General features: G+C 50.8%; 1 protein-coding gene across 2 annotated transcripts in view; it reads left to right on the top strand.

Annotated features, from left to right (window-relative positions):
- The window catches only part of TBXAS1 (thromboxane A synthase 1), a 159789-nt gene extending 146730 nt beyond the window's left edge, over window positions 1-13059 (top strand). For both annotated transcript variants that reach the window (XM_079152220.1, XM_079152219.1), the window contains 4 exons: window positions 1402-1493; window positions 8645-8782; window positions 9989-10151; window positions 12773-13059. In XM_079152220.1, the coding sequence (XP_079008346.1) occupies window positions 1402-1493; window positions 8645-8782; window positions 9989-10151; window positions 12773-12847 (468 nt within the window). In that variant the 3' untranslated portion in view covers window positions 12848-13059. The remainder of the gene's footprint in view (window positions 1-1401; window positions 1494-8644; window positions 8783-9988; window positions 10152-12772) is intronic.
- The last annotated feature ends 1653 nt before the right edge of the window (window positions 13060-14712 follow it).

The raw sequence follows: 14712 nt of genomic DNA, 5'->3' as shown, positions 1-14712 counted from the left end.
ACTTACCTTCCAAACCCACGAACATACTGACCTGGGATTAAACTACATGTATTCTGGAACTTGACCCAGGGGGCATCATGATTGGCAGCATGATATTGAACGGTATACGCCATGATATATGGGTATATAGGTATATTTTAGCTAATCTATCATGGTATATGCCATGATAGATTAGCTAAAATATTTACCAGGGACTTCAAGACTCCACGAGTCCTGGCCCTGCCCCATCTGCCACCTCTGTCCCTTCTACCTTCTCTGCATTTCTAACGGTTTCCCAGGCAACAGTGCTGCTACTGCCCCAGTGAAGTCAATGGGAGATCAAGCCACTCAGTGGCTCCCTGGTTGTGCGTGGCTCCCCCTGCAGGCGAACTGAGGCCACCCGAGCCCATCCGTCCATCCCTGGAAGTGGTGGCAACAGAATAGACTTGTCCAGGAGGACCATCTCCTGATGTCCGGAGAGGGGCGGGGACAGAAGAAAGCCTTGCCCACAGTGGGGATTCTTCCTGGACTAGTGTTGGTTAACTGACCCACCAACCAGACACCTCCCTTTGCCCCTTGGGGAGTGTGGCGAGAGGCTGGGAGAGTCGGGAAATCCTTTCTTAGAGCAGTGGATGAACTTCCTGGGCCTCCACCCTGACCCGCCGCGGCCCGGGGCATGCGCACATGCTGCTCACCACCCACCCTCCCTCCTCTTTGACTGTGGGTGAGAACCGGGAGGGATGCTAGGATCCCCAGCACTGGAGCCCCCAAACCCCATCAGTACTTCCCTACCTGCCCTAATCTGCTGTGTGAAAATCTGGATCTCCGTGTTCTGCTGTTTCTCACCATGACCACTGGTATTCCTTGCACTTGCCTATGCTCATCCTTTCAATGGCTTTTCTAGTGAGTTCTTTTCTTACAGATTCACAATAGCTCTCTGGGGTTTTGTTACTATTACTCCTCTATCGATGTTGCATCTTACTATTCTGTTTCATTATTTGGCTTCTAACTTTGCTGCAATGCACCACTTTCTATTCATGCGACAGCTTCTCTGAGCCTCGGTTTTCTTATGAAAAGAACTGGGAAAACAGCCTCCTCCCGGCTGGCTGCAAGGATTAAGGGGGTAGTGGATGTGCTGAACTCAGCCACATCAGCAGATCTTAATAAATGCGACTGCTGCTGTAGTTTTAGAACGAAATTCCTCTGTTACTCTTAAAGACCCCCCCAGTCCAAGGCTGCACCTGCTCATCTTTAATGTCCAGCTCTGGTCTGATGCCAGCTGGGTGCACCGACTTCTCCTCTCGTGGGTTTTTCACTCAAGTGTTTGCTAAGGTTGGAGAGAGCTCTGACGACCATGGAAGAGACGAGTGCTGGAGGTGCCCGGTAACAGAACCTTCTTCCTTTGTCCCCACCTTGCATCAGAGGGCCCCTGAGTACCGCAGCCTCCAGGAAGGCCTGCCCTATCTGGACATGGTGATCGCAGAGACCCTGAGGATGTACCCGCCTGCGTTCAGGTATGCACACCACCCCCACCCTGCCCCGTACCTCTGGGCCCTTCAGCACTGCTGTTTGGAGCCCTCACTGGTCCTCCTGTGTTATCACATGTGCTCCTGGGTGACAGAGTCTGAGTCCTGGGTGCCTTTGATCCCGTGACACCAGGCACAATGCCTCGGGTTTCTGGCCCATTCTGCTGGGTTCACCTCCTTCTGGAAGCATCACCAGTCTTTCCTTCACGTGGCCTTCCCCCAACTCCAGCCAGTCTCTTTGGAGGCCTGCCTTTGGTGGAGTCTGCCATTGCCCCTGCCTAATCAGTTATTCATTCAACAAGCGTTCGCTGAGTATCTATTTTGCCAAGCACTGGGAAATCAGCCTGTGTACAAAGCAGATCCAAGTCCCTGCCCTTGGGGACAACATTTAGTAGGGGACCATCCATGGCAGGGGATGCTCCTCCACAGGTGTCCAATGGATCCTGCCAAACCTGTCCTTCGAGCTCCTACACACGACTTCCCAGCCAACAACACCTGACTGCGGCCTCCATCTGGTGCCCGGCCTCTCCTCCCTGCACTTTTAGCAGTAAGGGTCCTTCATATTATATTCTTGGATGTATTTTTACCACTCCACATGTCACTAATATACAGTCACACCAACCTGCAAGTGCCCTGAGAATAGGAATCAAATCTGTTTCAAATTTCCCCATATGGGGCTCCCCTAGGAGAAGGACATCTTAACCTGAGTCCCAAGCCTTCAAAAGCAGTGAAACTATGGCCAGGGTTCTAGAAACAGAAGCAGCACAGAGCATTTAATGGTATCTCATAAATTCCAGCCAGCACTTCTATGAATTAACATACCACAGAGACCATATGGAGATACCTTTTGCCATTTTAAAAGAGGAAATGTGGAAGATTTGAGGGTATCTCAAAATGATGTTTCAAACCAAAAACATTACAAAGAGTGTGACTGCAGATATCATACAAGATGTTCAAGTCCAGAAGCAAACACAGAATCTCACAGAAGCAAGGCAGGCTCTTGGTATGGAGAGGCCAGCAACTCAGGGGCTCTCCTGACACCAGCATTAAGACCTGATTCTGTGACCCTTTATTGACTTCCTTGGGAGCCTCAAGCAAACTACTTTGCAATCTCTCCTCCTCCTCCTCCTCCCTCCCTATCTGCCTCCTTCTTCATGACTTATACCCAGCTTGCTTTCAAGGGGACTGTGGTAGTGGCATGCACATTAAAATGAAGTTCAAAACAAAAGACAAAGTGATAAAGCCGAACAAGTCTGCTTCAAAGGCCCTTTCTGGGCTCAGAGCTGGTGGATAACTGGGGTCAGACCTCTGCATGGTGGCTGAGGTTCTGGCAGAGAGGGGAACCAGCTGAGCTATGCTCCCCGGTGGGAGGAAAGTTACAAACTGATCAAAAGACACACTATTTCCTGGATCTAAACTCAATCAAGAATTCACCCCATGAGACCTCTTCCAAGAGGCATGTTAAAGAACAAAGTGAACAGCCTCCAAAATAGAAACCAACCTGGACAGGCACAGTGACACTCAAACGCTGTGGTCAGTTCTCCAGGTGACCCCTTAATAAAGAGTCACTCCGTACAGTCATTGCTCTGGGGACCAGGTTGCCCGTGATCTCAGTTGAGGACAGGACAGGAACTACAGAATCTGAGTGGATTGGCTAAAGTTGCCCCATAAATGTGCCTGGAGTCTGGAACAGCCTAATACTGGCATAAAGGGAGCGCTAAGTTAGCCCTGGAGCTGCACTGGTCCCCTGTGTGAACTTGGGAAAGCCCCACACCAGCTCTGGGCTTCTCTCCCCCATGACACTGGCCCCATTGGAGCGTGGGGAAGCTCCAGGAAAACAGACATGGAAGCGCAGCACCTCCAGGCCGCTACAGCATGAGGGCTGTGGAGGGGGAAGGAGGTGCTGGACCTGGCTCCAGGCCAGCTCTCAGGCAGCTCTGACGGCGGGCGCTCTCTCACCCAACCTTCAGCCTCCATCAGCAGCAGACGCAAGGCAAGGCAGTGTGACCCCAGCATCAGCCCAAGCTAAAGATTTAGGGGGATATGGAGACAGTGAGCATTTTGTTTTATTTTACTCCCTCCCAGAAATGCATGGTGACTTCTCACCAGCACTGCCACAGCTTCACTTACCCAGAGAGGAAACTCAGGATGACCCCTGTAGAAAACGTAACCATTCTTGGTTGTGTTATGAATGAATCTTGGGCTTCTGCGAAGTATAGTTCAGCCAACTTTGCGGGCCTCTTGTAAGGCCTACCTAGCCAGGCAGGAGACCCAGCCACACGGGGAAAGGTGGAGCCTACTTGCCAGCCTCCAGGGATCGAAGCTGATTCTGGTAAAGATGAGAAAGCACAGGTGCCAGGGTATGGCCTGTTTTGCCCACTTCGGGACAGCTACAACCTCACCAGGCCCTGCCCAGGTCTTAGTGGGGGTGCTTGCTTCCAGCCCAGGCACATGCTCATGCATGAGTACCCCAGGATCTGAATGGGGTTCACGGCCTGGCCTCGGAACTTAAAGCAGAGGTGAACAGAGAGGGGAGCCTCATGGTGCCTCTTAAGTTTCTGTCATGAGCAGGCACAGGGTATCATCATAACTAGTGTAATAAGAACATTTTCTCTAAGGTATTTATGGAAACTGGGGACACCTATAATCCCAGCTACTCAGGAGGCTGAGGCAGGAGGATTTCAAGTTCAAGGCCAGTCTCAGTAACTTAGAGACCCTGTCTCAAAATAAAAAATAAAAAGGGCTGGGGGTAAGGGGACTTGAAGTAAAAGCCAGCATAGAATTATTTTTAATTTTTGAAGTAATTATATTACCAAAATAACATGCTTATACTTTAAAAAAATTAAAATAAAGAAGGATCCAAAGGAAAGCCACCCCCGCCACCCACAGCCTTTTGCCTGGGTCCAAGTCCCTTGAGAAGACAATGGTACAAGTCAAGGCATTCTTCCAAAAATGTTAGGCTCCTACACAAACTCACGTAGTCTACTCTAAAAATAAAACAAATGGTATTATGCCCTCAGGCATGGCAAACAACCGGACCAGACCGTTTGCTCTCCAGCAGAAGTAGTTATCCCCAGAAAGGCAGATGATGGGGAACCCAAATTTCCTTTAGGTAAAACCTCACCAGGACTTATCCAGAGCTATCCATTCACAGAGACAGGAAGCAGAATGGTGGATGCCAGGAGCTGGGGGCCGGGGAGGAAGTCAGTGGCTAATGGGGACAGTCCCCCTCGGGGAAGATGAAAAACATCTGGCAGTAATGGTGACCCAATATGCATGTACTTAATGTCACAGAATTGTGCACTTTAAAATGGTTCAAATGAGTCAGGCATAGTGGAGCACACCTGTAATCCCAGCGGCTTGGGAGACTGAGGCAGGAGGACTGCAAGTTCAAAGCCAGCCTCAGCAGATTAGCAAGGCACTTAGCAACTCAGCAAGACCCTGTCTCTAAATAAAGTATTAAAAGGTTTGCGGATGTGGCACTGCGGTTAAGTGCCCCTGGGTTCAATCCCCAGTACCAAAAAAGAGATTCAAATGGTAAGTTTTATGTTATGTGTATCTTATCCCAATAAAATAATAAGTAAATAAATAAATGAGTAAATCCAACCTCACCAGGATCAGTTCTGGCATTAGAACATTCCAGAATTATCATAGTAGCCAACGAGTGCTTTGAGGTCGTTATAGTCAGACATCTCAAGCCCTGTTTAGGGATTCATATGCAGAATATTTTCCATTGATTCCAGGTACATGGGGGTTGGGATGGCACAGAAATGAACAGGGGTAAGCTCTGGTGGGGGCATGCACACCCTGGGATTCCAGTCAGGTTGGGGAAACAGGTCTTCTCTACAAGGGCAGGTGTCTTGGAGTCGTAACAAGCCTTGACATGGTGGCTGTGACCACCATCAGCCCTCCTATAAGAGACCCAAGCTGAGGAGGTGGGCTTTGTCTCCTTACTGTGGCCCAGGTCCCGTAAAGGGGCTAGTGTTGAAGTCAGAAAGAAACTTCTAACACCATAGTCCCAGAAGTGGCTGGGAAGAGGGTAGGCAGGTGGGAAGGGGGAGTGTGATAAGGAGAAGCTTGCGGCTGTGACTCTGCCCTTGTCCTAAAGGCTTCATCCCATCCTTTAAAATTCAAACTATGGCCAGAACTCTCGGAAGCTTGTGCTAAACACCAATAATCCAGAATTCTCCATTTTTGTAACCCAATCTGAGGAAATGAGAGGTTCTTCAGCTTTCCATCTTTACTTTTGTTTCTAGAAGATTGCTTCTGGATTTAAAGTGTAACAGCTTATTCATTTAATAGGACCTCAGAACAGGGGTATTTACAGGGTTTGGAGTCAGGATTCCAGAGTCTTAAGGTGGAAATGATTGAAATGGGGCTGAGTCTAGGACACCCCAGTTTAGGGGCTGGTGGCTCTAGGTAGCTGAGGATCTTGAAGGGAGGCTTGATAGTTGACACTCCTCTGTTTTATCTCAAGTGAGCAATCTATCGTTTTGATAGGAAACCTGTTTGCCCAAATAAATGAGTTTGCTTTACTTTCTAAAGCAAACAATGGAGTTATTTCTTGGTTTAGTGTCTTATTTTCCTGTGCAAGAATTTTCTGGGAGAGTCAGAAAGCCACTTGGATCCAGATGGTAGCAATGCTCAGCCCCAAGAGTGAAGTTATGCTGCTCCAGAATCGTAGGCCCAATTCTCAGGTGCATCTCTGGTCCACATCCAGCAAGCCAAAGCGTCCTTGAGAGCTGGGTTGGGTTTCTGAGATGCCAGGAACAGACATGCTCCAGTGATCTGGGTAATGGGTGCTTGTCGTAAGAAGCGGAGGTGAGACAAGGACACCAGAACCCTCCAGGAGCCAAGAAGGGACCTCGCAGGCAGGCTCATGGAGGAGGCCCAAACTTAGGCACTGGATCCAAACTCAGGAAACTCAGAAGCCACACTGGCTTCAGCAGTCACACTGGGGCACAGTCTCACCAGCCCTGGGAGCTATGTACACAGACCCTCGGCTCAGCCCTCAACATAGCCGAAGTGGCCCCAACACCCCAACCTGCTTCAGGCCTTAACCCCAACTGTTCGTCCCAAACCAGCTCTCACTGCATTCCCCAACTGCTCCCAGTCTTCCCAGGTTCTGGTCTCCTGCGTTCTTTTATTCATGGCTCCATCACACCCACTGAATTTGACATTCAGCTATAAGCTTCACTAGCCACTAACTTTGATTTGTCTCCACTCTGGGGCCACACAGCCTCAGACACTGGGACCCCTGCCCAGCTCCCTCTCCCCAGCCCTTTCTCAACAAGACTGGCAGGCCACAGAGACCACTCTTGTTGACTGGACTGGAAGAGAAAAGACCAGGCTCTCCATCCAGGAGGACAGTCCACTGAGCAAGCTTAGTGGTAAAGGTGCAGGAAGGGAAGAGTCCAGAAGGGTTGTGGGAGAGACAGGCGGCTGTTGTAACTGCTCTGCTCACCTCCACCTGGAGAAGCCTGCGCAACAGCCCAGGGGAGAGGTCTAATCTGCGGTTGGAAATAAGAGCCTGAGGTTTGGTTTGGGGCTGGGAGGTGCCTCAGGATATAGCAGAAGCCATGAGTGTGGGTGACATCCCGGGAAACATCAGACATGAGCTTGAAGGATGCAGAGGAACCTGCCAATGAGAGTGAGGGGAGGGACTCCAGCAATGCAGGAGGAAAACCAAAGCAGGTAATGCCACCAAAAGTCAAGGAGCACGAGCAGAGGGTCTTGAGTATGTAAGACAGAGGAGGAGGAGGAGATGGAAAGGAAGGAGGAGGAGGAGGAAGAGGAAGAGGAAAGCACATGAAACAAAATATTACCAGTAGCATTAAACAGTAGATAAATCTGGGTAAAGGATATATAGGTAATCCTATCTAGTATTCTTTGTTTTTTTATTTTGTTTTGTTTTGTTTTGTATTGGGGATTGAACTCAGGGGCACTCGACCACTGAGCCACATCCCCAGTCCTATTTTGTATTTTATTTAGAGACAGGGTCTCACTGAGTTGCTTAGCACCTCGCTTTTGCTGAGACTGGTTTCGAACTGGTGATCCTCCTGCCTTAGCCTCCTGAGCCACTGGGATTACAGGTGTGCGCCACCTATTCTTCAGTTTTTCTGCAACGTCAAAATTATTTCCAAAGAAAAACAATGTTTTAGTCAGTTTTTTCACTGCTATGACTAAAAGATCTGACCAGAACAATTTTAGAGGAGGAAAAATTTGAGGGCTCACTGTTTCAAAAGTCTTAGTCCATAGAAGGTTGGACTCCATTTCTCAGTTGGACTCAGAAGGTTGGCTCCATTTCTCGGGGTTCAAGGTGAGGCTGAACATCGTGGCACGAGAGTGTGGTGGAGGAAGCAGCTCACATGATGATTGGAAAGCAGAGAGAGATTCCACTCTCCAGATACAAAATATATACCCCATAGCCCCGCTCCAATTCCCACCTCCTCCAGCCACACCTACCAACCAGTTCAGTTCATCCCAGCAGGGATTAATTCACGACTATAACCCAATCATTTCTCCTCTAAACTTTCTTACATTGTCTCACACATGAGCTTTCTGGGGACAGCACATCTAAATCATAGCAAACAAAAATCAAGGCAAAGAAAGGTGCAAGGAGGCCAAGGAAGAGGAAGCCAGAAGAGCGTCCATCAGATGGTCTTCGGAGATCTCTGCATGAGGACTGTCTGTGGGAGGGAGGGACAGAAGCTGGACGGCAGGGCCAGGCAGTAAAATGGGAGGAGAGGAAGCAAGAGGGTGAGAGAGGGCAGTCGGAAGAAGCTGAGAGGAAAGACGAGAAAGGAAGGAACCGGGAACTACCCTCCAGGCCTCTGCCAGGAACAAGGCCTCAGGAGGCACTCTGCACCCCCAATACCAGGCGCGCAGAGGGCGCTCCACTGCTTCCTGGACGGATGGGTAAGGGGCGGCTGTGGGCGTTTTCAGCAAAGGCTACGCACATCTAAGGGGCCTGCAGACTGGCTTCTGGGCAGTAGAGGCCTCAGGAGTGGGGGCTTGGTCACTATCTGGTCACCCTGCAAAGGGTGCTGGGTCTCGTTCCCCTGCCTTGTTCCACCCCACACCGGGCCCGCCATCTGCTGCAGCCCCCCACCTTCGAACTCTCTTGCCGGTCTCTGCAGGTTCACGCGGGAGGCAGCGCAGGACTGCGAGGTGCTGGGGCAGCGCATCCCTGCGGGCGCCGTGCTGGAGACAGCGGTGGGTACCCTGCACTATGACCCCGAGTACTGGCCGCACCCTGAGACCTTCGACCCGGAGAGGTGAGTGCTGCCTGTTAAATGGGCCCTGAGGGATGTGAGTGTGGGGACTGAGATTCCTCGGTAGAGATGACAAAGGTACAGGCAGTTGTTCCCCAAAGAGTCAAAGGTCATGACAATTCAGATTTCACTTATATCATCTTAACACATCCCAAATGGAATCCAAAGATTTAGCATTCAGCAGCAATGCATGTAAACAATAATATTTTCTATTTGTTCAAGCAGGACACGGGATGCAGCGTTGTATTTTGAGTGTGCGCTGGAAGACAACAGAGCCATTTCAATACAAGTCCATAGTGTCAGCTAAACTTCCCTGCCATCTAAATTCATGAGACCTGGATCCTCCTCCCTCTGCTGACATAGATTTGGTCCATTATCTAATTTCATTTCCAGGCTCTGTGATTTAAAATGCCCAAGCCAGCTTCCACACCCTGCCCCGCATCAGGATCAATCACTAGCCCTTCCTTTGTGACCTGCCAGGGCAGGGCTGGCCAGGCAGCCATTGTGTCTTCACCTCTAATGGTTCCAGCTGAACCCAGCCCAACTGTACAACAGGGTCCCTGGGAAACCCTGGGCAGTGGGATCTAGAGAAATTACATCCCATAGCTTAGCAGGTCCTAGAAATTCAGTTAAAGACCATGAAATACCAAGAGCACCTGCAGGGTTCATAGCGCCCTGAGTCCAGAGGTAGCAAGAAGCAAGCTGGCTATCACGAAACGGTGACCGTCCCCTGGCTCCACTGGCACAGCACACCTGGCAAATGCAGCAATTTGGTAGCAGATTCGGAAACTTCAAGGAAGGACCTCTGGTGTTCAAATATCGTACCTCCCAGTGATTCAAGTCTCGGGTGCTCAGGCCAATGGTGTGGGTGGGGGAGGCAGTTGAGACAGCAGGACCCAGACCCTGGGAGGGCTGTTCTGAGCAGGGTGGCTGTGGCCTCCAGGGACTTAACTGAGGAAGGAAATGCTGATGCCTCGTCATCCTCTGGCTCAGGCAGGGCTGTGATCACCGAGCCCCGGGTTGGGCTTTAGCACCTGGCGTCCATGTAGTTTCCAGAGCCTTAGGGACAGTTCTACAGAAACCCTGAGGGGGAAATGCCTACCTGGGGGAATGGAGGCTAAGATTAAGGGTTGCTCAGCCAGAAGGAGGGGCTGCAGGCGGAAGGGAGCAGGCATTCAGGCCATCACTGACCTTCACAATGACCTTCAGGTTCACAGCAGAGGCCCAGCAGCAGCGGCAGCCCTTCACATACCTGCCCTTCGGGGCTGGTCCCCGGAGCTGCCTCGGGGTGCGGCTGGGGCTGCTAGAGGTCAAACTGACACTGCTCCGCGTGCTGAGCGATTTCCGCTTGGAAGCCTGCAGCGAGACTCAGGTGAGGGCCTTCGTTCTGGGGAGAGGGTCACCCCAGTTCTCTGTACCACGGCTAGTCAGCCAGGGTGGCCTCAGGCTGTGTGAGGGCTGGGACTGGCTCCTTAACCTCCCTGGGCCTCAGCTTCTTGAGCTGTAAAAGGGGATGATGAGAAAAATACCCTCCACCTCTCCAAGTGAAGGTCTGTGAGTTAACACTTGTGCCTGGACCAGAGCCTGGCCCAGTGGCCCCATGAAGCTTGAGCCAGTGTGACCACTGCTCTGTCACCAGGGCCGGGCTTCATGTCCCTGCAGCTCTTCCCTCTCCAGCAGAGAAGCCAGAGATGGTGTGCGTGGCTGGGAAACGTGCCACCCTGAAGGGTTCGCGGTGCATGGCTTATCCTGCAGAGGCAGGGGACCTCCCCCTCTGGTTCCCTGGACCCCTCCCAGTCCTTTCTGCATGGATGAGAAGCAGAGGGGCTTCAGTTTCTTGGAGGGTGCTCCCCTCCCCATTGTACAGATGATCGCTCTCCTGTCCCCTACTGCCCCAGTTCAGTCCTGGTCACATGTGGGGACACACATTCCCCAACAACATATACCTTCACTCCTGAAGTCCCAGCGAGGCTCACAGACATTGCCCTCGCTCATCTAGGACCTCCCATCCCTGCCTCCCTCACAGCACACCCTAGGCCCAGAGGTGGCCAGGGACCACCTTTCATGGTAAGTTTTATTATTCCCATTCTTTAAAAGAGGAACCAAGTTCAGAGAGGTTAAGTAATATTCCTGAGGTCATAGAACTGGACTACATACTCAGTAAGGGCAGGGAACAACCCTACTGTGCTCTGCCAGTATCCAGCTAAATGACAGGCATAGCAGGTGCTTTCTTGTTCATTCAACAAATGTCAGTAATGAATGTGTGACTGGCCAAAAAGAAGGTGGGTTCAAACCCAGATCCTTCTCACTCCCAAGTCCTCCAGCATGGCTTCCAGCTGCCTCCCTGCACAACCGACTGTCACTCTCAACACACGTGCTCCTGCCACCAGGAACCCTTCTGTATGGCTGCAGACCTGAACAGGAGGTGTGAGGGGACCGATAAGGACACTGGAACAGATAATGACAGTTCCAGATTCAGAGACTGGCAGTGCCTGTGACAAAGGGGCTGGGAAGGTCCTGGGGTACACAAAGACTGAGGCACTGCAATGGAAATATCCAGAGGGCTGACAGTAAGCTGGAACAAGCAAGGGGTCAAACAGAGGAAGGGCAGAGGAACAGGGCCTCTGACGGCCTCAGCTGTCCAGGGTCAACTACTTCCTCTTGGGGGCTTTTCAGACTCAAATGTCCAGAAATACTACTCACACCCTGCACCCCTCAGCTCGAAATCAGCCAAGAGGACTGGTGCTGAGGCTTAGTGGTAGAGCGTTTGCCTAGCATGTGTGAGGTACTGGGTTTGATCCTCAGCACCATAAATGAATGAATGAGTGAATGAATAAAAAAGTCCACCAACAACTAATATATATACATACACACACATATATTTTTTGAGTACAATAAAGAAAAAGAACGAGCCAGGAAGACCCCAGGGCCTGCTGGATCCATTCGGAATCCATTCTAACTCAACCTGAACTAAAGGTGAGCCTGAGCCCACCGCCCACCTCACAGTCCCCACCCAACAGCATTTCACCCACTGCTGCCCCCACCTTGAACACCATCCCTCCTACCTCCTCTAAAAAGTCCCACCCAGGGGAGTTCTTCCAGGAAGCCCTCTCTGATTCTGCCAGCCCCAACCACCTCTCCATTTTCCGAACTCCTGTTTCAAGTTTGTCTAGACCAGTGCTGTGCCTCCAGCCTCATATGGCTACTTATGATCTCAATATTCAGATCAAATCAAAACCTCAGTCCCTTGCATGACCGTATTTTGTGTGCTCACTGCCCAGGTGCAGACCATCTTCCCTCCTGGCATACACCCTTTCTCCAGTCTGACACAGTCCTCAAAGGCATCTGAACAGGCCGAGCTGGGGTCCCAGCACTGAAACCCAGGGGATCCTTCTTTGCTCTGAGGTTCACATCGGCCACTGAACCACCACTTTACACACACTCTGGGGGAAACCAGCTTCTTCAGTAGTTCTTTGGGTTTCAAAGCTCCAATCCATCATGGCCTCTGCTTTTGAAAGGTTAGACACAGCAAAGTTTCACGAACATCAGGAGGCCAGGCCACAGCATGGGTGAACAGAGAACAACCTGAAGCCACCATCCTCAAAGAGGGCAGTGATATGTGAGGGAAGAGCAGGGATAGCAAGAGTAGTGGAAGACTTAGCTCTCCGTTTTCTAGTCATGTGACCTTGGACATCCCTGAAATTCCATTTTGTCACTTGAAAAGTGGGAGGCTACTGCACCTTACCTAGATTTTTTTTGGGTGGTTAAGTTAAGGGCCTGATAAGCTCGTCATCTGTGGCACTTCGTACGCTAGGAAAAGGAGACGTTTTTAAAATGTTATTAGTGGTGTGCTGCTGGGCCCCATGCCAGGCCACGAGAGGCAGATTTGTTAATCTCAAGGAACTCTCACAGGTCCCACTTCCGGCCCAGTTCCGAGGAACTCTTCCTACCGATAGCTAACTCTGACAAATATCTTAATTTCCTCTATTTTAGGTTCCACTGCAGCTAGAATCCAAATCTGCCTTGGGCCCAAAAAATGGTGTCTACATCAAGATTGTATCCCGCTGACACTGGGTGACTGGGGAAGGAAGGAGCACCTCATGGCTACAGTATCTGCAAACTGGTGTTATAAGGGCACCCCTGAGTTTACAAAAACCCTCCATGGAAGTGCCAATGTTTTAAAACACATCCAGCATGACTGAGAGGGTGCCTGGTACACAAATTAAAGGAGATTATTCATGAGTATTTCCTACGTGCTTAATAAACATTTGTTGCACTTGGTTTTGATGCTGCCAGACAGGGTTTAAACCACTGATCTAAGAGAAGATTGTGGATAAATAAGTGGAAACATACTTTTGGCAAAGTAACTGAGAACGTAGTGTTTTAAAGGAAGTCCTGGCCTCGGCCTGGAAGGTTCTACAGTGCAGCATATGCACTGACCCTCAGGTGAGCCTGGCCTGATGGCACTAGCACAGGGCTTTTCCAGTGTCTCATGTACTGTACGGTTTTAGAGAATGAATCATGTTCACATATGCTCAAATTCAAAACCACCCCAAAGCTCTATTATGCTTTGACCCTGGGTAGGGTCATACCAACTTTATAATAAGTTTCTACAGACAAAAAAAAAAAAAAAAAAAAAAACAATGTGGGCTGAAATGTCCTTAAAAGGCATCGACTCTTTTCTTAATTTTAATCAAAACATTAAAATATAGAGGTGAATTTTAGTAAAAATAATGATTGTGTTAGTGAGGTCACATTCAGCGAAGCATTAGCCAACTGAATGCCAGCTCTGCCCCCAGAGGTGCGTGGTCCTGTGCCACAGTCTTCTCACGTGTGAAACAGGAGAGCTCCTCTATTTGATGTCTGAGCAGCTGAACATGAAACAGTGAACAGCCTTGGCGGGAGCCCGAGAGCCCCTCATGTGCCCCTGTAAGCTCCCTCAGAGGCCCCCTTCTCTCTGGCTTCCATAAAGAAAGGAAGACAGCCCCTAAAGCCAGGCCACCGTGGCACACGCCTGTAACCCCAGTGGCTCGGGAGGCTGAGGCAGGAGATTCACCAGTTCAAAGCCAGGTTCAGCAATTTAGCAAGACCCTAAGCAGCTTGGCAAGACACTGTCTCAAAACGAAATGCAAAGGGGCTGGGAACGTGGCTCAGTGAAGTGCCCCTGGGTTTGATTCCCAGTACAAAAACAAAGAAGGCAGCCTGGCTCCCTGTGCTGCCCCAGTCCTCTAAACCACACTGCGCCACTGCCCCAGTTCTGGGAGGTCCAGGCCAGACTGACCACATGACCCCCTCTACACCCTTGCTGTTACTACCTTTTCTGGTTCACCCAGACTCTACAGTGCCTGGTCCTGGGACTCAGACTCACTGAAGAAAAGCACATACTCCCAAGGACCCACCTGGCTCTCTTACTGTCCAGCCTGGTCCCCTACCCCCCAGCACCCTGCCACCACAGAACCCCACCTGCAGGTCAGCCGACTGAGCACTCAGCTTCCTCCTGGGAGCACAGTCCCTACCACCTGCAGCTCCGGCCCTGCACCCCCAGCCCGTCCGCTCCATCTGGCCTCCCTCACCTTCCGTGTCTAGGTGGTCACCATCTGCACACTCCCTCAGTATGCCAGAACCCTTGAACTCCCAGTCCTTCCACTGTTTAAACCCCATCATCCCTAACCCTGCTTAAATCCCTCAGTTCAAGCCCACCATCTATTGTGGGCAGGAAACAGCAGCATCACGCCGGTTGGGTACTCCTTCAGACATTTCACCGCATCCCAACCGCGTCCTCACGAACACCAGGACCAACTCCCACCACACGACCCTGCCTGGATCCCCCTGTGCCTTGGCACCAGACATCTAAGAGCTGCAGGCATTCTGGCTCCTTTCCATCACAATGCCACCCCTTCAAGCACCCACAGAAACAGCTTCCCTGCCCCCAG

This window comes from Sciurus vulgaris (assembly GCF_902686455.1).
Source record: "Sciurus vulgaris genome assembly, chromosome: 8".
NCBI lineage: Eukaryota > Metazoa > Chordata > Mammalia > Rodentia > Sciuridae > Sciurus > Sciurus vulgaris.
The sequence above is the reverse complement of the archived record's forward strand: the minus strand, read 5'-3'. Positions and strand labels throughout refer to the sequence as shown.